Consider the following 25,211-nt stretch of genomic DNA (forward strand, 5'->3'; position numbering starts at 1 on the left):
TTTGTTCTTTTTTTTTTTTTTTTAAAAAAAAAAAAAAAAAATCTTGCCTCTCCAGTCAAGTAATCATACTCTCTCCCTATTCCCCTCTCTTTCCTGAAGTCCCAGCTAGTGATCATACCTGACCTGCTCAGAGAAGCAGCAAAAAGGGGGGTGAACGCCAAGAGATCTCAATGGAGTCGAGTGGACACCATTAAAAAGCACAAAAAACATACAACACCAGGGATTCCCCAGTGGTCACCCACCTGAGTACTAGTCTGGCGATCAGCTGTTTGACTCGGGCAGAGCGGACGGGATGCCGTATTTTCAGCTGTCTATGGTCGTATGTGATGTTTTGGGAGCGAGAATTGGTTTATGACTTCCTTGCCTGATGGCGAGGGTTGAATGTTTCAAGAAAGTCATGTTCTTGAGGCCCGAGTGAGGTCTACCGCAGGCGATATTGACGAAGTTAATCCCATTGCACCTACAACCGAAATCATAAACTGACAGAACTGTTCTTATAAACATGATTCCTATAATCTAGCAAACATAAAACTACCAAACAATTCCTTCCAAACGCCAAACACCCGTTAAACAACCCCTATTCAAGCAAGCAAAAACAACACCGTCGCCATCATCACCGGAACCCACCCCGTAAATACCCCCGCCCCCCGCCCTCCCCCATTGCTCCAAAGCATAACCGGCCTCCCCACCTCCGGCGACCCGTCAACACTACAAACCGAATGGCACACACCCTGCCCCTGCTCCTGTCTCTTCTCCGGCTCAGTCGTGTTATACAAAATCTCAAACCACTGCAACTGCAAATACGCCGACTCCCCCACCGTCATATTCCCCGTCCACTCCCCCCCATCGCTCCACGCATTCAAAATAATATTGCTCACATCCTTCGGCGTCTGAAACTCAATATTCGCCACCTGTATATCATTCACATACCACGTCGTGCTCCTCGGCGTCCAATCCAACCTGTGAACAGCCCAATCTGACCACTCCAGCCCATTGGGCATGGTGGCGTTTTTGCTGGCACGGACTTCAACATCCCCCTCACTGTCCAAAGAAGGCTGGTTGGTGCAATGAATCACGTTCTTGGGGTCGCTGGTGCGGATTTCCAGGTCGGATTCTTGTACTTGGTAGTAGTCCTCCGAGTGGCGGTACGTAAACATGGCTGTGATGGCACCACGAGCGCCAATCGTGCGGGCTAACATCCGGATGGAGACGAATTTGAATTTTGCCGAGAGGGATTCTATCTCTGCTGTGGTTTGGAACTTTTGGAGACGCTCGGTGCGGAGTGAGAGCCATGATTTGGGGGAGGAGTCAGCGTCGTGGTTTGCTTCGAGGTAGACGTTGTTTGGTGAGTTGACCATCAGCAATGTAGAGTCCTCGCGGATGCCATGGCTGTTGTTCCAGTTGCTTATCATCCAGAAATCCGTCCATTCGGTCGAGTTGAAGAAAGGGCTCGTGATAGGTGCGTCGGATGTGTCCTTGACCTCTGTGATGACTGGGGGTACGCTTGCGTGGTGGTGGTGGTTTCGAAAGTCGAAAAAGCGATGTTCCTTGAAATATGCTGTTTCATTGCCTTTCATGAGATAGCAACCGCATCTGGAATCCTCGGTGAGAGGTGCTTGTTGTGCATTGACTCCCACAACACCGCCGAGAAGGAGGAGGCTTAGAATCTCCATTGCGATGTCGCCCCAGTCCAGGGGTATTTGAGAATGACAGGCTTCGTGTAAAGCAATATGACGTGATATAAATGAAAATTAAGCCAGTACAGGGCACAGGAATGAACTAGGAGAAAAAAGAAATAGGAAGATATGCACTCATGCATCAGTATTTGCAAAATAAGCTAGGAGAAGTGGCTTGAGAACTTCATATACCGCCAAGATCCCAGACCGGTTTTCAAGTCGTTACGGACCGACGGGAACAGGCAGGGCCGTTTGACCAGCTTATAAGTTTGCCCAAGTAGACTTTTTGTAGTAAGATCAAACCACAACCTTCTTCAATCTATTGGTCAATGCCTGGCTGGGTAAGTAGGATCCAGGCTTGAATAACACTCTGTCTCGATGGGTGGTATCAGGGGCACTTGCCCCGACGAATCAGCTTCAGTTTGAGCTGATCGAGGCAGCGAATGTGTGGTATAAGAGTGAACCAGGCCCCAGGATCAGCATTCTTCCATACAAGGCGTCCATAGTGGATGTCACTGTTTATCCGGCTAAAGGGTAGCCAGGCCGAGATCCTAAAAATGGAGGAACGGGAAGAAAGAGAAACTTCGGGCATGATGCTGCGTAACGTGGGTTCGGTGCTGTGAAATGTTTTCCAATTTAGTAGGGAGAGAAGAGTGGGATTGCAATTATTCTGGAACGTGGCCTGAGGATGAGAATTGATGGTTGGTTGTCCATGTTCCAGATTGTTGAAAATGTCATAAGCCTGGAGGAGTGTCGGGTCTCGTGTCCCTTCATGGAAATGACAACCGAGAGTGCTGTCGATGCGAGATATACAGTGGGAGAAAACCTGTCTGAGCCATGAGAAAGCACACAAACCATCGAGCTTGAAGTGATGAATTGCTTAACTTGTTAGGAGTTTGAAGAAGAAAGTGAAATAAGCTTTCGTGATCCCCACCTCGAGCTTGGCAAAAGAGCTTAGCTTATGGTCCAATCAAAACACCGTCATTGGCTGATGCATTTAAGCAGGGCTTTTCTGACAAACATGTATAATGCAATTATCCGCAGCCATACCTTACCCAATCGGCTACAGGAATTTGATCTGCGATTCTGGATCTCGCCTGTCTCCACCGAAACCGAGAGATGCACTGGAAGCGCGATTGAAGGGTCTCGATTTTCCAACTCCAAGCTTGTTCCCTTCGTTTCGAACTCGCATTCTTCCCGGCTCTCCCCTCAAGAAGGTTGGGACGATCGGCAAACAATCAACCAACTCTCTTGAACTCCGAACCCCAAAACGCCCTTCCAATTGACAGCACCACTACATCACCATGTCGACGCCAGCCGAGACCGAGTCTCCAGCGCCTCCAGTTGCGCCTCCAGTTGCGCCTCCAGTTGCGCCAGAGGAGCGCATCGAGAACGCAAACGCGCCTCCCCAGCAAGAGACATCGCCTGAAGCAGACCTTAAAGAGGCGGACCAGACTGCCAAAGCTGTTCCCCCAGCCGATGAAGCCAACAGCAACGAACCAAACCCCAATGAATCAACCAGCTCCCCCAAAGATGCTGAGGAGACAGTCACTTCCCCCAGAGAAGGCTCACCCTCCCCATCACAAAGCTCATCCGACGAAGAAGGCGAAGTCTCCGAATCAGAAGCCGACCACGACCACCCACCACTCCCCAACGAGCCCCTCCCCGGCAACTGCCCCCCATTACCAAACGAGCCCCTGCCAGGAGCAGACAACAACAACTCCTCAGCCCTCCCCGCCGAACCCACACCAGCCCCCGAACCGGCAGACGACGGCTGGGAATACCACTGGAACCCAAACGACAACCAATACTGGTTCTATAACCGCTTCAGCAATCACTGGCAGCTCGAAAACCCCCGCCAATCCACCACCGTCCCTCAAACCGCCCCACCCACGGCACCAACACCCTCCCAAACGGACCCTACCTCCATCTCCAACCCAACCTCCATCGCAGGAGGCTACAACCCCGCCATTCACGGCTCATACGATGAAAACGCCTGGTATGCCGTCAACGCGAGGGCGCTGCAGCAACAAGCGGAGCAGAGTGTTATCCCCCCTGCACCGGCGGAGTATGCTGTGGGCGGTTACTTTAATAAACAGACGGGGCAGTGGCAGATGCCGGAGCAGGGGGCCGAGAGGCATTCGGATGAGCAGAAAAGCAGGAGGCAGTTGAATGCGTTTTTTGATGTGGATGCTGCGGCGAATATGCATGATGGGAGGAGCTTGAAGGCGGAGAGGGCGGGGAAGAAGCCGAGTAAGAAGGAGCTGAGGGAGTTCAAGGAGAAGAGGAGGGCGAGGAAGGAGGAGAAGAGGAGGGCTTGGTTGAGGGATTAGACTTTGGGGGGGCGTTTTTGCTTGGTGGGTTTTTGATTCTGGTTTGGGCATTTTGGTGGGTGTTGGCTGGTAAAATTGGCATAAAGGTTTGGTTCTTGTTTATGAGGCAGGCAGAGAGGTCAAGGGCGTTGGGGAGAAGGGGGGGGGGGTTGTTTTTGGGATGTATGTAGTTCGGCCGGGGGAGGCTGGGCACCATGGAAATGTATTCAGGGAATAGGGTTTTGTATGTACAAATGGAAGCGAGAAGTAATTGACAGTGTTGATCAATTTCGGGTCGTTGTGTGTGGTGTATATGAAACGTCTTGTGTACAATGTACCATGTCTTGTATACACCCCCCATTCTACATCCATATTTGGACCACATCTACTCATCATCTTCTTCCTCGTCCTCATCATCCTCATCATCAAGCGACATATCAATCTGCACGCTCCCCTCATCATCACTATCGCTATTCTCCTCTTCCACCTTTTTGGTGTCAACAGCCACAGCAGCAGCAACAGCCACCCTCTTGACCTTTGTCTCCTCCCCCACCTCCAAACCCCCGCTGCTCTTCCTCTTGAGCGGTGACGCGGCCCTCTTCTTGTTCACAACAGCGGTTTCCGTCTCCTTGACAGTAACAGCAAAAGGGTTCACCTCGGCAGGTGTGTCATCATCCACCTCCATTGCCTCCTGAACTGTACCATTTATGACTGCGGTTCCCCAGCTGGAAACAACAACTCTCTTCTCCTTCTCAACAACAGCAACAACATCAGTTTGCTCCCCAGCGTCACCCATCTCCTCATCCGCCGCCTCCTCGCCCCGGAGCTGTCTATCCGCCAACAAATCATCGAGATTGGCAGAGGGGTCGTACTCATCCGTGTTAAGCTGCGCGTAACGGCCGGCACGGACGAGGTTGCTGCGGACAACCTCCACCTCTTTTGACGTTCCAAACTTTTGAACGAGAAAAGGAAGGATAGAGGGGTAGTACCGCCCTCTGGAGTCTTTATACGGTTGCAACACCGACGCGAGCATAGCTTCTTTGTTGGAGGATAAAATAGCGGTGCGGTCGACAAGGGAGCGGATATCGGGGGAGAGGTGCGGTTGGGGGAGGTGGGAGAGGAATAATGGGAGGAGGGTAGCAGCCGAAGCGAGGAGGGAGGCTGGGAGGGGACTGAATAAAGACGCTGGGGTGGCGGACGGGGTGGAAAGGAAAGCGTCGGCGTTTCCTTGGACGGTTTGCTTGGCTTTTTCGACGGGGAGGGTGGGTTTGGGTGCGTCGTCTAGGTGGCCTGCTGATAGGAGGATGTCGTGGCAGACTTGCCGGATCAAGGGGGTTAAGGAGTCGACTGTCAACCTGGGAAGGGTCGGGCCGGCGAGTGTGAGAAGGGGGGAGGCAAGGTTGTAGACTTTCTCGCGAACGGCGGGGTTGGTGCGGTGGAAGGAGAGGACGCGGACGGTGTGGTCGGTTATGTCTGTGGAAAGAGGGAGTGCCGAGTCGGCGAGTCGGCGGATGGCAGAGCCGTGGAGACGGAGGACGGCGGTGTGGATGTCGGGGAGGACGGTCCAGAGGTCGGCCTTTTCGTCGCGGCTGATGGAGGGGTTGGTTTGCATCGTTTCCTCGGAGGAGGGGCTGGGAGGGGTGACGAGGGTGAGGCGGGTGGTGAGGTCGAGGAGCTCGCCGACGGGGACGGTGACGGGGGCTTTGGTGGGGTTGTCGAGGTATTCGGCGAGGAACTCGAGGAGGCCGACCAGGCGCTGAGAGCCTGGCTGAATGCCCTCCCAGGATGGGAACTCGTCGACGGAGTCACCGCCGCCAGAGGGGTCAAGCTCATTGCGGACTGGCTGAGGACGATAACCAGTGGACGATTCCCAGGATTCGACAACACCGCGGAAGATTTGGTCGGCGGTGGCATGGCAGTCGAGAATGGCAGCTTTGATAGACTTGACCCACTCGTCACTGCTTCCATTCTTGGGGGCGGTGTAAGAAAGGAGGATGAAAAGCCGGCGAGAGCTCTCGCGGAGAGCATGAGGAACCACAACAGAATCAGAAGTGGTTGGCGCAACGTAAGTCCTGAATGCGGTCTTGATTTGACCGGCGAATGGACGCAAAGTGGTGGGGTACAGCATCACCAGCTTGGACAGAGAGCTGGCCACGGTCTCAATCACGCTGGTAGGGGTTGATGGAGACTTGACCAGCTGAAGGCAAGCTGTGACAAAGCTGGGAAGAGTGGGAGTGGCCATCTCTCTAATCAAAGTCGGGTAGCCCTGGAGTAGCATGTAGATCTTGGTCAAGGTGATAACGGCCAGCTCCTTGGAAGGAAGAGGGTCGATTTTCTACAGAACATGTCAGTATTAGATCAGTAATTCTCATGCTGCAATAGATACACACTTGAGCAACACTGATCAAGCCGCGAACCCAGGGGTCGGCAGCCCTGAGGCTTTCCCATCCTCCCACATCGACAACAGCCTTGATCAAGCAGACGGCGGCAAAGCGACCCGAAGCGTTTCTTCCCGTCAAGAGCGTGGTGATGTGTGTCCTGAGCTTGTGAACAAGCATAGGCGTCTCAGCGCCCTTGTCCCTTCCTTTTCCAGCATCTGAAGCAGAGAGTGGTTCACCACATCTTAGGACGTGTCCAACCAGAACTGGGCATAGTCTTGGGAGTTGATCGGCCGGTGTCGAAGCGAGCCTGCGGACAAGTACCCGCAGGTCTGATGGGGGTGATGCCATTAGATGTTTGATGTCTGCGAGTCTCTGCCTTTAGAACTGTGGGGATAGACCGTACTCGTGATGATGGTCCTAACTTTTGATTTCTGTCAAAATCAAGACAAAGAAACTATTCCCACGTGTGAGTTGGCGCAATGTTGGTTTATTTGTGGTGTTTAACTGCAAAAACATTTTAAAGATGTTCTCGCTATCTTATCGGTAACTTTTCCGCTAGAGCTACCGAAATGCGGGACCCTGGCTGGCTTGGCCGCTGCAACCACTAAAACCAGCCAATCCCTGTGCGCGGTTGGGTGCTATTCCTGTTCCTGATGGGCCCGACATCATCACCCCCTAGTGCACCCCAAGATTTTGGATTGACCTGGGCTCCATTGGTTTCATTTTAGTGACCCCGTCTTGTTGCCCAGCCGAACGCCTCCTTATTTACAAGCTGACGTACTCTTTTGAATCTCACCTCCAACACCCTACAACTTGACCCTTTCCCAAAGGCTACGCTCTTGCGCTCCGCATGCCCTGTCTGATCAAGTCATCGTAGTGCGAGCAGGCTTGCTGGAACACCGCCAACATGGTACGTACCTACTTCTTCCTTGACACCTCTCCTCTCCTCGATATCCTTCTAACGAATACAAAACAAAACAAAAACAGCCCGACGCAGTCAAAGCAGCGCATTACATCCAACAGCTCGACGAAGCGCGTTGCGATGACAACTGGGATGCCGTCCCCGAGCTAGTCCGCAAAGTGCGGAAACATGCCCCTGAACGAGCCTGTACGTTCTTCTTTTCTCTCTCCCTCTCCCCATCACCAAACTCATGCTCACCCATCCTTCCTCCCCTCCCCCCCCCCCAGGCCTCTCCCAATCAGCAACAACCGAATACTCCATCATCAAAGCCTCGGTCAAATCCACCCCCGACACCACCCCCTCCTCCCTCGAAGCCGCCTCCCAACTCCCCGCCCTCCTCACCGTCATCGAAAACGAACAAACCCACCCCCAAGACCGCTTCCAAGCCCGCGTCTGCGCCGGCTGGTTACACTGGGTGCTGAGAGAATACTCCCTCGCCCTTGAGCGCCTCCCCCGATCGTTCGACGAAGAGCTCCCCACCACCGACGCCGCAGTCGAACCGTCAGAATGGACCAAAGTCTGCGCCTTGAAAACGGCCTATCTGAGAGCAAACTGTCTGGCGCGCGACGGACAACGCAAGGGTGCCCTCGAAGCCTTCGAAATCGCGTTGCCGAGTCTGAACACTGTCTGGAATGCCACGCCAGGAGGGCCAGCGAGACAGCAGATACGATACTGGGCCGAGTTGTTCCTCACCGAATATTGCATGTTGGCTAGCCAGGCTACGAGGGAGGGGGAGAAGTCACTCTCGGAGGGGAACTGTCTCTCTGGGTTTAGAACTTGGGCAAGATACTGGGCTGGCGCTGCCAAGGGCGTGGCGGTCGCGGCGCAGGATCAGGCCGGTATTTCGGGGGCGGGGGGATATGGGTTCCGGGGATCGGTGCCTAGGAGGCAGGTCTGGAGCGAGTATTACTCTGCCTTGTCCGAGATTCTGCAGCGGGACTTGGCTTACCCCCCTTCTGGGGTTACGGTGCCGGTGTCGAATGGGGAGACCATCAGTGCCCGCGCACAGTTGAGAGCGGAACTCAAGAAGGTGGAGACCATCTATCAGGGTCTGCTGTTTTCGGAGACCAAATTCCCGAGGGCAGATGAGGAACGGCAAGAGGTGGAAGAGTTTGTGGCGAGGGTGATGAGGAATTGGACTATTTTGAATGGGAGGGGCTGGAAGGAGCATGATCTGGGGGCGGGAGGGAGGGATAGTTTGTGCAGAGGGACGCTGGACACATTGTACGGCGCGGCGACCAAGACGTATCATTCTACGGCGATACTCAGGCATCTGTTTACAGTACATTTGGCAGTGGCAGAGTTTGATTTGGCGTTTGTGTCGTTTGACAGCTGGTTTGAGCTGGTGAAGAAGGGGAAGGCGAGGGTGGAGAAGACGGGCCATAGGGAGCCGGCGCTGGATGACAATGCGACGGTTTTGGAGACCATCTCTGCGGCCGTTGCGGCGCTGTGCAGATATGGTGGACGGGAGTCGGCGGATAAGGCGAGGAAGATTTCGGAAGAGCTGGAGGGCCTGGTAAAGAAGTGGGGGGATCTGGATCCGGAGAGCGCGGACCCGAGGGACTTGGTGCCGCCGAGGTCGATGGCGCTGGCGTGGCAGAGTATTGGGTTGGCGAATGCGCAGTGGGCTAGGATGACGTACGAGTCGGAATCGAGGGCCGCCTTTCAGGAGAAGGCGATCCAGTGTTTGCGGTGGTCTCTGTCACCCGAGTTTGGGAGTGTGGTTGATGTGAGGGGGGTGTTTGCGTTGGGTGTTTTGTACGCGGAGCAGAGAAAGTTGTCTGTGGCTATTGAGCTGGTCAAGACGGCGCTGCTGGCGGACAAGGCGGTGCAGGAGCATGAGGAGCTGCATAATGGGCCTTACTGGAGGGAAAGATCGTTGATTCCGCTCTGGCATCTTTTGGCGCTTATGTTGAGCGCACGTCAAGACTATGTCTTGGCTGCGCGGGCGTGTGAAGGTGCCATTGAGCAGTTCAAGGATCCGATTGTCTTGTTTGGCAGCAGGGACCTCCACGGCGGTTTCAGGAGTGAGCACCTTAATGAGGCAGCTGTTGAAAAGGCTGGCGGTGATGGCATAGTGGACGAGATGGACGACTTCGAGAAGGAGAGCATTCTGGAGATCAAGATGACCCAGCTTGCCATTCTGGAACTCGTTGAAGGTCCTACCGTGGCTGTCAACGCCAGCACTGAGCTGCTCACGCTGTTCCCCAGGCTGTTTGGCGATCTCGGCGAACCGACACTGGAAATATCAAAGGTCGAGCCTCCCAAGACCATGGCCACGATGCGCAGCTTCAGAGATAGTATGTTTGGCGGTCGCACAGCCAAGGGCCACCAACCACGGCAGAGCGTGGCAACCTCCAGGCCACAAACTGCCAACACCACGCTCACTCAGCAGACCAGCAGCGAGACGGCCATTGACGTGCAGCCTAGCCGCAGGTCTCTGAGGTCGGGCAGTCTTAATGGTAGGAGCAGGAACAGCCTCCGGAAAAGAGATCGAAGCGGCAGCCGGCAACGCGCCGTGAGCAGCGGCCCGCCAGTCCCGCCTCTCAATGGAGATAAATACCAGCCTACCTTTGAGGACCCCAGCAGCCCGCAGCATTTCACTTATGCCAGCAAGACTGTGGCCGGGACACTGAGACTAGAGACGACAAACTCGTCCGCTTTGTCGAAGCGGACGACGGATGGACCTTCGGAGGCGGGCGTCGGAACAGGGACCCTGGAAAGTTTCTCACCCCTGTTGCCCTTTGTACAATTCTCCCAGGAGCACAGCAAGAGAAAAAGAAAGGGCATTCTCGTCAAGGTCTGGCTTACTATTGCGGGGTTTTACCGACGGGCTGGTCTGCTTGACGATGCCCAAAAGGCCATTGAGGAAGCACAGAAGATCGTACAGAGCTTTGAGGGCGATGTAGTCAGCGATACCTCTGGAGCACTGAACACCAGGACGGCGGGATGGGGCATGGAGAAGAGTGTTGAGGCTGTTTTGGCTGATGTCTGGACCGAGGTATGTTTCAGTGTTTTCCATTACAAAAAAAGACGTGGCCGCTAATGATACCACAGAGGGGAGAACTCTCTCTCGCCCTGGAAAGACCTTACCAAGCCCGCGCCGACTTTGAAACAGCTTTGACGCACTTCCCCAACCACCCTGTCGCCATCGTCGGGCTCTCGAATATTCTTTTGGATATCTGCTCGGAGAAGCTTCTCCCACCCCCGGCAGTCCCCGGCCTTGACCTTGCCGGCGCATCCCTCGTCTCTGAACCACATGAAGACCACCAACTCATCGCCTCCCCGCCAAGCCGGTTTCCTGAACTGCCGTCTGAACCCCTCGGTCTTGGTTCGCCTAAACATAAGACTGCAAGCAGGAAGCCGGATCGCGAAGCGGTGTTTGACCACGGGGAAGAGGATGAAACCGCTAACGGGGTTTCCAAGGCATCGCCGTCGAGGCTGCTAGGCCCGCAGCTCCCGCCGCCGTATAAAGCGACCAGTCTACCGCTTATTGATCGGTTGGCAGCGAGAGATAGGGCGTACGGGCTTTTGACCGGGCTGACGAAGTTGGGGTCGGGGTGGAATTACTCTGAGGCGTGGTTCGCGCTGGCGAGGGCGTATGAGGAGAGTGGACAGGCAGAGAAGGCGAGGGCTGCGTTGTGGTGGGTTGTGGAACTGGAGGATGGGATGGGGGTGAGGGATTGGGGGGTTGTTACTGCTGGTGGGGGGTATGTTTTGTAGGAGGGGGTTTTAATGAAGAGAAGGGGGGAAGTAATATTGACTGAAGAGATCTATAGCGATAGGGTTGGGGAGGAGGCGTGCATAGTATAGACAAGTATAAGCAAGGAGCTGGGGACTGTTGAGGTTTGATCGGGTTAGCAGGTTGGGCATTGCGTAGTCGTTGTCAAGCATATTGGCAGTTTAACATCAGACAATTTTTGACAGTGGGAGTAGGGGTTTCCTGTTAAACATGAGGATAAGGTAACAAGGTACAAGTCGGCATCATTGACGTTACCTTTCCAAATTAGTATACACACATGTATAACACATCACTTCTTGATTCATAAACGCCAGTATCAATTCGATACCTAAAAAAAAAAAAAGAAAATCAAAAAAAAAAAAAAAATCACTAAAACCACCCCACCGTTCATAAACCGAGCAATTTCGACCAGTCCAGTCATTGCAAAACACACGCGAACAAAGCAAAGCTACCTCCCATAAAAAGCAACGCAATCCCGCCCATTCACCCATCCATCATCGTACAACCATCATCACCCCCTAATCTCATCCTCCTCCCACCCCTCCCACATGCCCCCCTCATTCCTCCCCGTATCCCACCCATTAGGCCTCGCAACCCTAACATGCCCAACCCTCAAGCCCTCCACCTCGACCGCCTCCCTCGGCCACCTCACCACCCCCCCAAACCCCCTACTAAACCCCTCACTCATCATATGGTCCCCCTCAAACAAAAACGGCACCACCCCCCTCATCCCCCTCAACGCCCGTCTCCCAACCTCATCAACACTATCACTGTGCCTTAACTCAAAGAAGCCCCCCCCCCCCATTCCCTTTTCCGCCTCTCTAAAAACCTCCCTCAACCTTTCCTGCTCCCGCTCCGGCAGCAACCCCAATTTCTGGAGAAAAACATCGTACTGCACCAAACTAGTCCTCCCCACCCAGCTCCCCCCCTCCGTCGCCCGTCTCACCAGCCCAACCATCGCAGCCACGGACCCCAACCCCCCAGTCCCGTAATCGCTCATCGGAAAGGGGGGCACAACCGGCTCGTTCTCCAGGCCCATGAATTTCCCTTGAGCGTAAGCAACACCAGAGACGCAATCCGCAATCTGCTGCCAGCCTGGCCTATGCGCCCACTCTGCCCCTTCTGCCCCCGTTCCGCCAAAGCAGTCCTCAACCACGTAAACAAAGCCCTTGTTTCGGGATTTGGCTACCTCGGCGAGGAGGGAGGGGCTATACCCCAGTTTGGCGAGGGCACCAGGGCGATACCCGTCAATCAGAACATCCGCTTCCGCCAGGAGGGACGAGAAAGTCTCCCGATCAGCAGCGGAGGACTTGAGATCGAGCGAGATGCAGTGTTTGCCCGTGTTGACGTCCAGCTGAAAGAATGGGACATCGGGAAGGGTAGGGCAGGTGATTTTGACGACTTGGGCTCCGTGGGCAGCCAAGGAGCGGCCGATTGTCGGGCCGGCAATGATACGGCACAGCTCGAGGACTTTGATCCCCTTTAGGGCGAATCGCGGTCCTGAGCTGGATGAGGAAGAAAAGGGGACAGGCGGGGTGGTGGTGTCTAACGGGTTGGGCTTGACGGTAAAAGGTGGCTGCGAACACATCGCTTTGCCGTGAGGCAGCTCCTGGAATTGCTCCCAGGTGTACGCCTTGATGCCCGCTTGTCTGTTTTTGAGGTTTAGCTCGTCAAGCTCAGCGGCTGTGTGCCTCATGACGGCCGCCTCAATGGTGTCAATGCACTCCCGGTAATCTGTCAAGTCCGGGCGGTGCTTGGGGAGCCCGAGCATTTGCAGGGTGATGTCCGCGTTGAGGGAGCCGTGGATGTGGTAGTACTCGCCGGGGTTCTTGGTGCTGTAGAGGTTGGCTGAGAGGCGGCGGTAGAGGATGGATTGGGCCATGTTGAGGTCGGTATCTGGAGATTTTTTAGCCTCTATTTCGAGTCTCATCAACTCCCACGGTAGCATACCCGGTATCCTCTCCTTGACTCCGGGATCCGTCTTGTCCATCCCGTCGATTGTGGTCAGGTAAGCAGACATCAAGAAGCCAGAAATCTTATCAACGTCGACCGTGACTGAGGGCTTCTCGGCGCCATACCGCAGACCGGCAATGGCGCTGGCAACACGAGCTTCCAGACCCTTGATAGCTGCCGTGGCATCTTGCTCCTTGAGAGGGCTGGGAAAGTGAACTTTGTTTCCCTGGCCAGATGACGAGGTGATGTTGACATTTCCAGCCAGAGTCGAAAAGTTGCCTGGAAGTTCATGTCGGCAAAGCTCCTCAAGAGAGGTCAATGCCTCTCTGGCCCCATCGATGACGGAATACGGCTTGGGCTTCGGGGTGACTCTGGACATCTGCTTGTTGTCCATTTTCCACGTCCCCAGGTAGTACCGGAGCTGTGAGAAAAGGAGAAGAGTTTGCTGGGAGACATGATTGACCTCTTTCTTGTGGAGAGGCTTTGTTGCTCTCTTGCTCTTGCTCCCTCCTCGCCATTGTCGCTCCCACGAGGGGAGGGGCGTTGTGTCCAACATTGTGGGGCTCGAGTCCATACCGCAGGTTGGGATGGATGGTTTATTGTGGGGGAAAGTAGTGAAATATGTTCAAAGAAGGGGCAACTCAAGTGACGGCGAGAGCAAATCGGACGGAAACAATGGGCGGCTATCTGATATATATATATATATATATATATACGCTTTCCGGTGGACTGGTCTCAGAGACATCATGATCTCCTCCAACGGACGTACGTCAGTCTCCGGAGATATTCCACTAGGTCATCCAGGATCCTGGTGAGACCCGCCAAGATGGGGACAAACGAAAATGGCCTGGCTGTGATGTTCGGCACGTGTTGACAGTCAACGACATGATACCATGGACGGCATATCCATGGTGACGGGATGGATGCCACCCCCTCCGGTCCAAGATCCCCACAAACCGGGAAATCTGCTCACAGAAAGGGGGTGCGGGTCCGAGCAACATCAGGAAAAGAGGCGACATCTTGCTTTGCAGCCCGCACCTCGTCTCGCCTTCTTCCGACCACTGGCATGACGGACCCGAGCCGCAAGAGGACTAGAGAGGCGTTCGTGAGTATCCATAGTAGCACCACGTGCCCCTCAGGAGACGCTCCGCAACAGCCAGCCAGACTGGGAAGTGGGATGCTTCGGGCCGGCAGTGCTCTTATCGGGACCTGGCAGAAACAAAAAGAGGCTCGGACGGCAGACAAGACTGGGGCTCAGGGGCTGGCACAGGATGCGTATGCAGGTAGTATCCAAGTATAACCAGCCCGGCCTGTGATCACGCGGCAGAAAAGAAAAGCCCACTTGGGACGCCGGGTTGGTTTTGATATCAAGGCGGCGGCGGCGGCGGCGGCGGCGAAGGGTCGAAGGGCACAAAAAGGTCGCCTGTCTGGTCCCAGGCTCAGGAAACCATTGGCGGGAGCGGTTACACCAGCCGCATCATGGAGCATGCGGGGGAACGGTGCTCCGGACACAAGGTAGTTTTGTGACCGCACTCGCCCCCCTCGTCCTGTGGGGTTAGCGTGATGTGATGTAGGTTCTGTGGCTGCTGGAAAAAAGAACAGGCAACTGGGCTCGGGGACCTGTTGAACCTCGATTTGGCGATTCTGGGGAATGCTTGCAGCCGCAGGCTAAGTGCGGGGAGACCATCCTTTCCCGATTTGATGCTGGTCAAGTCGTCATGATCCCAGACTGGAGCCATTGGAGCCACTGGAGCCATTGGAGCCGAGGACTCAGCCGGGCATCAGACGAAGCCTGGGCAATCGGCCGGTGTGCGGCACGGAGCCGGCGATGCGGGCACCGGCAGACGTTGATAGATATGAACAAAGATCAAGGGAGACCAAAGTTCTCCCGGCCCCGACGTTGCAGCGAGCTGAAGTGGTCCGCGTTCCAGAAAGTCCAGCTGGTGTGTCCAGACCAGTTCCCAGGCCCGTGTCCCAGGGTCGTCTGGCACATCTTCATCTCAACTGGAACACCTCAACCAAGTCAGCTGGGCTCGTCAGGACTGCCCGGTGGTTGCAGGTCTTATGAGCTGTGTTACCTGCATGTCTCTGTCTCTCAAGCCTCGCGGCGTCGGCCTTGGGGACACAGCAGAAAGCAGCCGAGGAGCCTGGTGTCCGGGGAGGAGAGCGGTTGCTGCCGCGCCCACCCCCCATCTTCTGAGTTTGTTCATAGTATAGTTAGTGTACCGGTAGTATCCAATATCAGCCGAGGGGGTCCGAAGTGGAATGCCGAAAAAGCAAGCTGCGTCCAATGTTCGGGGATGGCCTCCAATCACCCCGCCTGATGAGCAGGACCTTTTCCCACCTCTCCCATCTCTCCTGCCTCTCCTGCCTCTCCTGCCGTTCCGTGTCGTGGGGGGCACCGTCTCAGCGTCGAAAAAAAAAAGAAAAAAAGAAAGAAAAGAAAAAAAGAAAAAAGTGTTGAAGAATTGTGGAAGCGACGGGACGACGGGATGGGATGTCCAAGACCAAAGATCCAAGACAGGGAATGTTTCTGATCGTATTAGCGGGAAGTTCTCCACTTTTCACCCGTTCTGGGGGTCCAACGCATGCGCTAGGCACCTGCCGCAGCGGCCCCGCCAGCGCGTTACCTGATGAGATCTTAGTGGACGCTAACATCTGGAAGGGTCCACTTCCACTGCTTGGGCAGCTCTTCTGCTGGTGCTGTTGGGCTTTGTGGCACTTATCCCACTGTAAATCGAGGCATTTTAGGTGCATTATCCGATGGCCTTTTTGCTGCCAAAAACCCCGCATTTGTTTTTCGATATCACGAACTCATAGCCTCATAACTACAAATTACAACGGAACTTCACCTGGAACCCCCACCACTCGTTTTCGGACTCTCAACAACCAACAGAAACACATTCAAGCCCGAGATGGCAGTCAAATTTCATGATTGATCGGCCAGAGCTACATTGGGCGGACACACACCCATCCAACACCGTCGTAACGCCCAGTTGTGAAGCTGCAGCATCGAGATGATGTGTCACACTGTTCGGGCTATCTCGGCGAGTCTCGACCCATGGGGCTCTCATGCAGCCACCAGCAACTGGACACTCACTTCTCTCTCTCTCTCTGATGAAGACTTGACGATCCGCGGCTGCCGATGGCTCGCAGATATCCCATCTTCTTCTTCCCTCTTATCATGTCATATCACACCGGCCCCGGCACGTCGTCTCGAGTGCGGGGATTCCGGCCAGGATTGTCACTGTCCTGCATATGTCTCTCTCTATTTCTTCTCTCTGATGGAGGGTGGGTGGGCTTGTTGACCTTTCCCTTCCCCTCCCTCTCCTCTCCTCTCCCCCTTGCCCCCCATCCACTTCATCAAGTCTCGTCCTCTTTCCCCGCAGCGTTGTAGCTGGCAGCGCGTTATCCAAGTACTTGGGCCCACGCGCCTTGGCTGCTGAGGTTCGATGCCAGCTCGGCCAGACAAGGCAGTCACTGGCTAGCATGCATCGACGAGAGATCTTGGGTAGATTTGGGCTCAAAACAAGGAGCGATGCCGCACGGTCGATTTCATCCAAAGTGCCCCATGCCAGCAGTTCAGACGGACGGCACCAGCCTCATCCAGGAGGAGAACCAGAGGCAAACCTGCATTAAGTAGGAGTAGTAGTCGAACCCTCGTCAGGTCGTGCTGTAGTCCGGTCCTCTTTACCTTGGCTTGCCTCTGCTTAATTTGGAACCCATCCCCATCCCCATCCCCATCCCCATCCATACCCCAACCCATACCTATCCCATATCCGACGTCCTTGTCCCCCCGAACCCCACGATCTCCATTTTCCTCTTCCCTCTCCCATCCTGGATCATCGCACCAGCAGCAAGTTCGGGCAGCACCAACAGCCGAGTTGATATACTCTAGTGCCAGAGCCGTGAGATATAGTTTCGTCAGTAGCGCTGACCTGACTCCGGGCCAAGGGCTCCATCCAAGTTCAACTGCGACTCGGAATCAGAGCGCGGCACAGCCGTGGTTCGTGCCACCAGCCTTTCTCCCGCAGGAACAGGAAAGGAACTCTCTTACTGCCTGCCAGGAGCCCAAGCAAAACCCAGCAAATACCTTACCTAGGAACAAGCCCAGGCCCTTGCCGACGCCGACCTACCTTACATACTACATACTACATACCTCACTACATCTTCCGACACCCCGTTTCCCCCCTTCCCCCCTATCACCTATCCCCCTTATCCATATTCCCGGACCTGCTGCCGACGCTGTTTCGTGCATCATCCGCTCCGCAAGGCCCCTTGCCCTTCCTCCGACGGCGCCGCTTCCGATCGCACTAGGAGCACCGTTCGCCTTCCTCGACTGAGCTCGCGTCTACCAGATCGCCCGTTGCACCTTTGCTACCCGATGGCGGGGCGCCTGAGAGCCATCTCTACTCCCATCTGAGCCCGCTTCCATTCCAGACCCCTTCTCCACCATGACGCGACCCAAGGTTCCCGACGACAAGCGCCAGCGTACTGCTCAGGCCTGTGACTCTTGCAAACGCCGGAAGCAAAAGGTGGGTTCATGTGTTTTATTTTATTATTACTTTTAATTATCTCACTTCGGTCCTGGGTCTCAGTCTTGGTTTCACTTTGCTTTGTGCCTTCAGCCCTGTGGATGGGCGGCTGTCTCTGTCCTGTTCTGGAGTGAGAGAAAGAAAGAGAAGTGTGTGTGGGTGTAGTGCAAGTGTACAAGTGTAAGTGTTGCCGGACTGAAGAAGAAGAAGAAGAAGAAGAAGAAGGTTGCCTCCCTTATCAGAAGGGAATATATAGGATGGAAACACAGAACTGTGCCCCTCCCTGAGGGCCGTCTGTCTTGTCCATCTATGGGCTGGTTGGGCTCTGTCGAAAGCTTCCCGAGACGAGACCCAAGAGGAAAGCCGCTCTTATCTACTATACACCCGCTCTCCTGGTTTATGTCTCGGTCGTCTTCCACCGAATCTTCTTTTTTCTCCTTCCATACGCACACACGCCCGTTTTCTTGTCGGGATGCGCCGCAGTCCAACACACATGTCACTCGGAGCTCGAGGGAAAATGCCTGCCTCAAGCAGGCAGAGAGATACCCGAGTTGGCGTCGTGTTCGCCCACTTGTTACGAAGCACAAAGTCATAGGGACGGGGAAAGGCGAGAACCGCTCGAGTGGCACAAGCGTGTCCGCTCCTCCACCGTTGCTCGAAAACTCGATTTCAGCTCAGGTCGGAACGTCGTCGTCAGATGCGTTCATCTTTCCGATCTGGAATGCCCTCTATGCTTCCTTCTCCGCGGATTCTTCCAAAATCTCTGGCTGAGACCCTGGAGACGCCACCGAGCAGAGTAACTTGTTGTGCTTGTGTCTCTATCCTCGGAGTTATTCTTGGACAGCCCAGGTTTCCATCACCTGCGATTCTTCTGCCTCACGATATCTGGGATTCGTTTACTGATACATCTTGTTCCAGTGCAATGGCGTGAAACCTTGCCAGACCTGCCTCAGAAGAAAACTCACCTGCTCGTACACGCCCAACAACGCTTCGGATTATGGACCGGGTGAGTCTGCTGGGTCACCGACGAAGCGTCGACACATTGAGACGTCGCCTCCCTCCATCTCCGCCACACTCGAGAAGGCCAACAACAGCTCGCCCCAGGCCCGCGAGGTGATGCAGTCTTGGGATGAGGCGCTGGCCGCCCAGGCAAGCCAGGCCTCGATAGGCGGATCAGCACTATCGTCGCCGACAGCACCGTTACCGCCGCCTCTAGCAGGCCGAGGGCATGTGAAGAAGGTCTCGATTCACGGGACGAAGAAGCTGCCAAGCCGCAGCAACACGGGCAACACCAGCGGCTACGCTGAGGAGACCAACATATACACCGAGACGAGAATGTTGCAAGACCAGTCAAGACGGCTTCGTAAGTCTCTCTCTGCACCCACCCTTATGGTACACAGCATTTTTTTTTTTTTTGGCTGACGTATGCTCTTACGACAGTCTACATTGGAGATGCCTCGACACTGTCCATCCTGCAGCTGATCCGGATTATTGTCGAAAGCACATCGGGGACAGAGATGGGGTCTCCTTTTATCGACGATCCTAAGAGGCATCGCATTCAGGAAACCATCATTGACTTTCCTGAGAACACACGGGTACCGACCCTGTTGCCGGACCAGGAAACAACCCATGTTCTCATAGCTTCCTATTTTACAAATGTGGGTCCACCCCTTTTAGCCCCCTTCTCTGACATTCAACGGCGGCTGACCCCACCTTGTCTAGACCTGCGGGATCGTGGAGGTGTTTGACAGAAAACAGTTTATGCAGTCGGTGGAGGCTTGCTATCGGGACCCACCATCGGCCAACAACTACTTCTTGTGTCACCTCTTCTTGGTGCTGGCTCTTGGTCTCCTCTTTGCTGCGCCTACCCCAGGTAGCCGGGAAGAGCATGTCATCAACAAGCAGCTCTCTGCAAGGCCAGACAGGGCAGAGTTGTACTTTAGGAGCGCTCGAACGATGTGTGATCCCGGTGCTGGGTTTGAGGACGCTGACTTTTGGTCGGTTCAGGCGCTGTCGTTGATGACACTCTACATGTTGACTATCCCCAAGAGGAACACGGCGTATGCTTATCTCGGGATGGCTGTTCGGTCAGCGTATGCTTTGGGCCTGCATAGAGAGGAGACGTTGAGGGATGTCATCTTTACGCCGGGAGAGATGAAAGTCAGGCGGAACTTGTGGAAGACACTGTTCATCTTGGATCGATTCTTGGCGGCAACCTTGGGCAGGCCCACCGCCATCTCGGGCCACGACTGCTCGATGAATATCTTCTCGGATGATGATGCCGTCAACTCTATGGAGATCACTGGGGAGTTTGACCCGGTTCACGCCAAGAGCTTGCATGCTTGTGTCGAGACCTGTCGGATTATTGGCGACACGTTGAGGGTCTTTTCTTCGCGCAAGATTTCCACCACGAAGGTGCAGGAGATCATCAACGACATGTCTATGGACTGGGAAGATGATTTACAAGCTGCCCTGCAACGCCGTCTATCAAACGCTGGTCCTGCTCGAAGCCCGGCGCATGGCATGGCATCCTTACATGTCAACCTTCTGGCACTCCATTCACTGATCCTTCTTACCAGGCAGCTCTTTGTTATGCACAACTGGATGCTTGTCGAGCAGCGGTCTGGGAAGAAGAAGCCCTCACCAATTCACGAGTCGCCCATGGCGAGGTTCTCAGAGGCCTGCGTCCTGGCTTCCTACCAAACGATTCAGCTTGTCCAGCAAGCTCGAGAAGAACAACAGCTCCCTCGAAGGAACCCTTTTGTCATGTAAGTGTTCTCTCCTCACGGGGACAAGGCCTCCTCCCATTTCTAACCGCCCCCAGATACTTTGTCTTCGCCGCCAGCCTCGTCATCCTGATGAACCAATTCTCGTGCCTCTACTACACAAACGCCTACGACAAAACCATCCGCGACGCAGTCGATTTCATGGAATACTGCACCAAACTCGACCCCCAAGCCGAGCGTGTCCTCGACATCATCACCCGCTTCGCAAAAGTAGTAGACAAATGGACAAAAAAAAACAAATACGACGCCCCCCCCTTATCGGAAGACCTCTCCTTCCTCTACAGCCACCCGTCCAGTCCCCAACCCGAGCCTGCCAATACCCTGTCGGGAGGACCAGTAGTGGCAAGTCCCCTCCAGGAAACCACCACCCACCCCGACCCATCCCATCCCAGTTATCCCCCCCAACACCACCGCTTCAACGACCCCGGCCTGTTGACTCCCCCCCAAATAACCTCCTCCAAAATGCCCCTGTCTGACATCCTCGCCCCCACAACCCAACAGGACACCCGCATGAACGGCATGTCATCCCTCCTCCCACAACAACAACAACAACAACAACAACAACAACCGCCACCACACCAACAACAAACCCAAAACGACTCCCCTGGTTATAACAGAGAGATCGAATTCGACTTTGACAACCTCTGGAACAACTGGCTCAACCTCCCCCAACCAGCCATCGTCCCTCCCACTCCCACCGCGGGCATATCACCCCTCACCGGGCCACCGCAATTCTCCCCCGTTGCGGCGGCAGCCCAGCCGGAGTCTTTTCCCGGTGCGTACACCACCATTCCTGTTGTTGTTCATCACTCTCCCCCTGGGGTTCCCGTCTCGGTTGTCGCTGGGGGACAACCAGCAATCGGGCATGCGGGGATGGGGCATCATCATCATCAGCACCATCATCATGGGAATAACATACCCTTGTATCACTCCTCGAGTACATTTGGCTGATGATCAGGAACACATAAAAAGTAGTGTTTGGAGCAACGCCGCATAACAGGGGTCCGATTAGGCAAGGGCAGCAGTGGTTCGTGAGGAGTCCTTGAAAACCAACGCTCCGATGAAGAGTGATGGAGGGACAGACCAACAACACTAGTATAACCCCACATGGGACCGCAGAGACTGAGAAAATTGGTTCCACAAGGATGGGAAAGAAATGAAGATGTCGAGAGTGGGAAGAAGAGCAGACAACCCCGAGAAACAAAGATAATGTCTACTGGTTTTTTTTTTTTTTTTTTTTTTTTTTTTTTTGGTCTTTTTTGGTTTTCTTATACCTAAAATAAGCCTGGCGTCGAATCGACCTTTGTGTATATCACCTCTCAACCTTTCGACTCACATCCTCGTCAATGACAGACACTCGAGCAAGAGAAGAAGATCGCAGTGTCAGTCAGACCATCCAGCATTCGCCACCGACCTGTGGACCAACAGCATGGTCCCCGCTTGAAGGACGGAAAAGAGCAACAGGTCAGGCATGACCATCATGTAGCGCGAGCTATCGAGAGCACAATCTGAATTGCTTCAACAAAATAATCTACATCTGCCAACCAGTCTACCAACCCAAACGCCATCGCCCGAAATGCCAGTCGATCAAAACACACACACACACACCCACACCCACACACATTTATATATATATATATATACAATCGCTGCTACCCCCAACTCAACCCTTCAACACCTCCCCAGAATAAAATCATACCCCAACTCCCACCTCGCCCCCGGATCCCCCTCCCTCGGCTCAAACCTGACAACCAACTCATCCTTGACAGCAAAAACAGCATCATCATCCACCCACCGATCCCGGCTGTCATACAACTGCGTCGTCAAAGCCCTATGCCCCTCGGCGCTAACAATGAAATGGATATGTCCCGGCCGGTTCGGGTGCCGATCCAACAACCCGAGCAACCTCCCGGCCGGCCCGTCATCCGGGATGGGATACGGCACCGGTCTCAGCGCGTACAGCGCGTACCTCCCCTGCTGGTCAGTCCTGAACCTCCCGCGGAAATTCATCTCTGGCTGGTCAGAATCCTGCTGCTCGTACAGCCCGTTCGGCGCAGTGTGCCAGACATCTACGACGGCGTTTTCGATCGGCTTGCCGTCTGTGGAGAGGACCTTGCCGGATAAAAAGGCCGAGTCCTCTAGGGCTTTCTCGTACCACGAAACCGAAGGGGAAAGGCCCTGGACGATGGAGGTGCCGTTTGGGAGGAAGGGGGCGTCGCTGCGGTAGAAGGGGCCGAGGATGGCGGAGGGGGTTTGGGTGGTGGATGTGGCGAGCTGTTTGCTGGTGATCTCGTCGACGAGGGATTCTAGGCCGAGGATGTCGCAAAGGAGTTGGGTTTCGTTGCGGCGGTCGGAGGACATTTTGCCGCAGTCGTTCAGCTGTGGTGGTGGTGGTGGCGGTGTTAGTGAAAGGGTGGGATTGGGGGAGGCGGGGTAACCATACAAAGTCGACGGCGGCGCTCCATTCTCCTACTGTGAGATTGACTTCGCGGGCAAAGTCGTGGAGGTGGCGGACTAGACTTGGGAATATCTGGGCGAGTCTGGGGTTGGCGTTGGGGCCGGTGGCGGCGATGACCTTTTGGGTGAAGGTTGGGTCGTGTTGGCACTTCTTGCCGGCGGTGTTTATGCCGTTGGAGGTACCGTTTGGCTTGATCTTGGTGGTCGTTGCCCTGCTGGTAGCGGCGAGGTCTGGAATCATTTGCCCCATGGTGGTGGTAGATGGCTCTGTGCTTGTTCAAGGTTGTGCTGTTGTGTGCTGGGGGATGTGTGGTCAAGTCGAGGACTGGGAGACAAGGAAATTCAACGATGGCAAGGGAGTTGAGGTAAAAGAAGGAAAGGCAGTGGATCGGGGGCGACGTGGGCCCGATATATACTCCCTCACAACCGTCGGTGAGAGAGAGGTGTGTACTCTTGTTTCCCCCGTCATCGCACGTCACACTGTGCCTCTTCGGACTACGCAGCGTACTTACACGTCAGGGGGGGCGTCACGCAAAGAAGTACCGGGTTGTCACTATCTCCCTTGGAATTTGGGCACGCTCAACAACAGTCCATCGGGACGAAATGCTCCTTTCCTTCCCGTTGACCGCCGTGTGGACACTTGGCCCCTGAGCCCTCGGCCGTATCAGATCATGGCTGCTCCTCCCCTCCCATGACAAGAATGGCCTTATTTTCTTTTTGGAGATTGTGTCTTCTCCTACCAAGAAAAAAAAAAGGAGTTGGTACCCGTTTCAACGAGCGGTGAAAAGACCATCAAGGTCTCGATGCGGGAACGAACGGGAGTGTGGAACCAAGACATGGCAAGCCAAAAAAAAGCAAGACATGAAGACTTGATTCTAACGGGCGCCAAGGGCACTGACTGACTGACTGACTGCCTCATCTACCTACTAGCCAGAAACCACAAGCTGGCAGCTCATCACCCCGTGAGTTTCCGATGACAGCAGTCAGTCAGTCGGTCAGTCAGTCAGTCAGTCAGTCAGTCAGTCCTTTTAAGACTGATATAGCCGTCCAAGGTGTCAAAACCTGATGTTCCACAAGACGGCCTGTCACGGCTGTCTGTGTGTGTGTGTGTGATACCCTTCCAAAACTGACACCATTTTCCCTGGCCGCCTGCATCAAACAGGGCTGGGCTGACAGACAACGTGGCTTCACACACCACACGGAACAAATGCCGGAGGGGTATATGTATGTCGTGTGGTGATCAACCCCGGCAGATTCGGAGCGTATCACACACACACACACACACACATACATCGAGAACAGACAAAAAAAAGGAGAGTGCCGTATGCATGGGTCAAACATGAGAAAAAGAAAAGAAAAGAAAAGAGACGGGCTCACCGTCCTGCATGGCGTGTCAACTGTCAAGCTGTAAGCAACCCCTTGGCTAGTGTCACCCGAGGATTGGAAAAGCCTCTTGACCGCCTTGCAGCTAGCTCTTGGACCACTAGCGTCGAGAATTACCCACAGGTTGATCGTTCTAGAGGCTGATCGTCTATTGTTCTGGAAAAAGATGAGCCACTCAAGGACCGATTTGGCTTGTGGGGCTGTTACTACTACCACCACTTACACTCACCACCTCTTTCGGTGCTGGATCTCTTCATCATCATCATCATCATGATCATCATCATCATCATCATCATCATCATCATCATCACCAACTTGCATGGCCGACGAACTCACTCGAACATCAAGTCCAAGGCAAAAGCAACCCAAGAAAAAAAGAACACCGCCAGAAGCCCATCAAAGGGTTGCATTTTCCCTTCCTTGACAAGCCGACCCAGCCTCTCGGCGGCGGCTCGGACCCGGTGCGCCGGACCATCATCCTACACCCCCCTTGTCAGCAACCACCGAAAGACGGAGATAGTCTCCCGTTTTGAACGCAACTGCCGGTGAAAGTACGATTGTTGGGGAGAGCAGGGACAAGGGGGTTAGGGTCGAGGAAAACGGCCTCGCATGCCGCCACACCGAGTCGGCTTTGCGGGCAAAGTGAGTGAAAGGAAGAATCCGGAACGCGGCATGCGGCTCAAATATTTGACATCTGTGAGGTTCAAAAAAGGGAGAGACAGGAAACTCGGTGATGGTCCAATAGGGAGCAGGCCCCAGTCACGGCACGGACTTGATGCCGGAGGGTGTGCTTGGCACATAGGTACGGAGAGAGGCGGGTACAGACGCTTGTGTTTGTCAGGCAGGGGGGAGGTTGAATCTGTCCTGCGTTGGGCGGTCAGTATTGTCGACTGGATCGACGGAAATGCTATAAAAGTCGAAGAGAAAAGTTTGATGGGGGATGGAAAAATAACATTCTGTGTTGGCATACATGGCATTCTTTTCTCCTTTTTTTCTTCTTCTTTTTTTCTTTTGTTTTTCTTGTT

At 54.5% G+C, this 25,211-nt stretch overlaps 7 protein-coding genes across 7 annotated transcripts; 3 read left to right on the forward strand and 4 right to left on the reverse strand.

Moving 5' to 3' along the window:
- Positions 1-581: 581 nt before the first annotated feature.
- Positions 582-1,673, reverse strand: QC763_709400 (uncharacterized protein; the record flags this gene model as incomplete). Its single annotated transcript, XM_062915933.1, has 1 exon — positions 582-1,673. The coding sequence occupies one exon, from the start codon at positions 1,671-1,673 to the stop codon at positions 582-584; it is 1,092 nt and encodes a 363-aa protein (XP_062761941.1).
- Positions 1,674-2,980: 1,307 nt separating this feature from the next.
- On the forward strand, positions 2,981-4,009 carry QC763_709410 (uncharacterized protein; the record flags this gene model as incomplete). Its single annotated transcript, XM_062915934.1, has 2 exons — positions 2,981-3,020; positions 3,045-4,009. 2 exons carry the CDS (start codon positions 2,981-2,983, stop codon positions 4,007-4,009), a joined length of 1,005 nt encoding a protein of 334 aa, XP_062761942.1.
- Positions 4,010-4,257: 248 nt separating this feature from the next.
- Positions 4,258-6,965, reverse strand: QC763_709420 (uncharacterized protein). The gene is made up of 2 exons (XM_062915935.1): positions 6,379-6,965; positions 4,258-6,323 (listed from the first exon to the last, which is right to left on the reverse strand). The coding sequence occupies exons 1-2, from the start codon at positions 6,715-6,717 to the stop codon at positions 4,374-4,376; spliced, it is 2,289 nt and encodes a 762-aa protein (XP_062761943.1). The 5' UTR covers positions 6,718-6,965; the 3' UTR covers positions 4,258-4,373.
- Positions 6,966-6,978: 13 nt separating this feature from the next.
- Positions 6,979-11,429, forward strand: QC763_709430 (uncharacterized protein). The gene is made up of 4 exons (XM_062915936.1): positions 6,979-7,279; positions 7,357-7,477; positions 7,558-10,331; positions 10,388-11,429. Exons 1-4 carry the CDS (start codon positions 7,277-7,279, stop codon positions 11,051-11,053), a joined length of 3,564 nt encoding a protein of 1,187 aa, XP_062761944.1. The 5' UTR covers positions 6,979-7,276; the 3' UTR covers positions 11,054-11,429.
- Positions 11,430-11,583: 154 nt separating this feature from the next.
- On the reverse strand, positions 11,584-13,599 carry QC763_709440 (uncharacterized protein; the record flags this gene model as incomplete). The annotated part of the gene is made up of 2 exons (XM_062915937.1): positions 11,584-12,968; positions 13,023-13,599. 2 exons carry the CDS (start codon positions 13,597-13,599, stop codon positions 11,584-11,586), a joined length of 1,962 nt encoding a protein of 653 aa, XP_062761945.1.
- A 2,741-nt stretch (positions 13,600-16,340) lies between these two features.
- QC763_709450 (uncharacterized protein) lies at positions 16,341-25,161 on the forward strand. The gene is given in 9 exon segments (XM_062915938.1): positions 16,341-17,560; positions 18,479-18,923; positions 19,001-19,218; positions 19,283-20,328; positions 20,385-21,121; positions 21,322-21,586; positions 21,598-24,210; positions 24,324-24,458; positions 24,483-25,161. 6 exon segments carry the CDS (start codon positions 17,480-17,482, stop codon positions 21,390-21,392), a joined length of 2,598 nt encoding a protein of 865 aa, XP_062761946.1. The 5' UTR covers positions 16,341-17,479; the 3' UTR covers positions 21,393-21,586; positions 21,598-24,210; positions 24,324-24,458; positions 24,483-25,161.
- On the reverse strand, positions 22,018-23,955 carry QC763_709460 (uncharacterized protein; the record flags this gene model as incomplete). Its single annotated transcript, XM_062915939.1, has 2 exons — positions 22,790-23,955; positions 22,018-22,725 (listed from the first exon to the last, which is right to left on the reverse strand). Exons 1-2 carry the CDS (start codon positions 23,051-23,053, stop codon positions 22,018-22,020), a joined length of 972 nt encoding a protein of 323 aa, XP_062761947.1. The 5' UTR covers positions 23,054-23,955.
- Positions 25,162-25,211: the final 50 nt, after the last annotated feature.

Source organism: Podospora pseudopauciseta (assembly GCF_035222475.1).
Source record: "Podospora pseudopauciseta strain CBS 411.78 chromosome 7 map unlocalized CBS411.78m_7, whole genome shotgun sequence".
Classification (NCBI taxonomy): domain Eukaryota; kingdom Fungi; phylum Ascomycota; class Sordariomycetes; order Sordariales; family Podosporaceae; genus Podospora; species Podospora pseudopauciseta.

Excerpts from the sequence above, each read along its gene's own strand:
- QC763_709450 (XM_062915938.1), top strand. The coding sequence starts at position 17,480 with ATGACGCGACCCAAGGTTCCCGACGACAAGCGCCAGCGTACTGCTCAG. Across the intron at positions 17,561-18,478 it reads GCAAACGCCGGAAGCAAAAG|TGCAATGGCGTGAAACCTTG; the intron begins GTGGGTTCATGT and ends ATCTTGTTCCAG. Across the intron at positions 19,219-19,282 it reads TAGCTTCCTATTTTACAAAT|ACCTGCGGGATCGTGGAGGT; the intron begins GTGGGTCCACCC and ends CACCTTGTCTAG.
- QC763_709420 (XM_062915935.1), bottom strand. The coding sequence starts at position 6,717 with ATGGCATCACCCCCATCAGACCTGCGGGTACTTGTCCGCAGGCTCGCT. Across the intron at positions 6,324-6,378 it reads GCTTGATCAGTGTTGCTCAA|AAAATCGACCCTCTTCCTTC; the intron begins GTGTGTATCTAT and ends CATGTTCTGTAG.
- QC763_709430 (XM_062915936.1), top strand. Across the intron at positions 7,478-7,557 it reads ACATGCCCCTGAACGAGCCT|GCCTCTCCCAATCAGCAACA; the intron begins GTACGTTCTTCT and ends CCCCCCCCCCAG. Across the intron at positions 10,332-10,387 it reads TGGCTGATGTCTGGACCGAG|AGGGGAGAACTCTCTCTCGC; the intron begins GTATGTTTCAGT and ends ATGATACCACAG.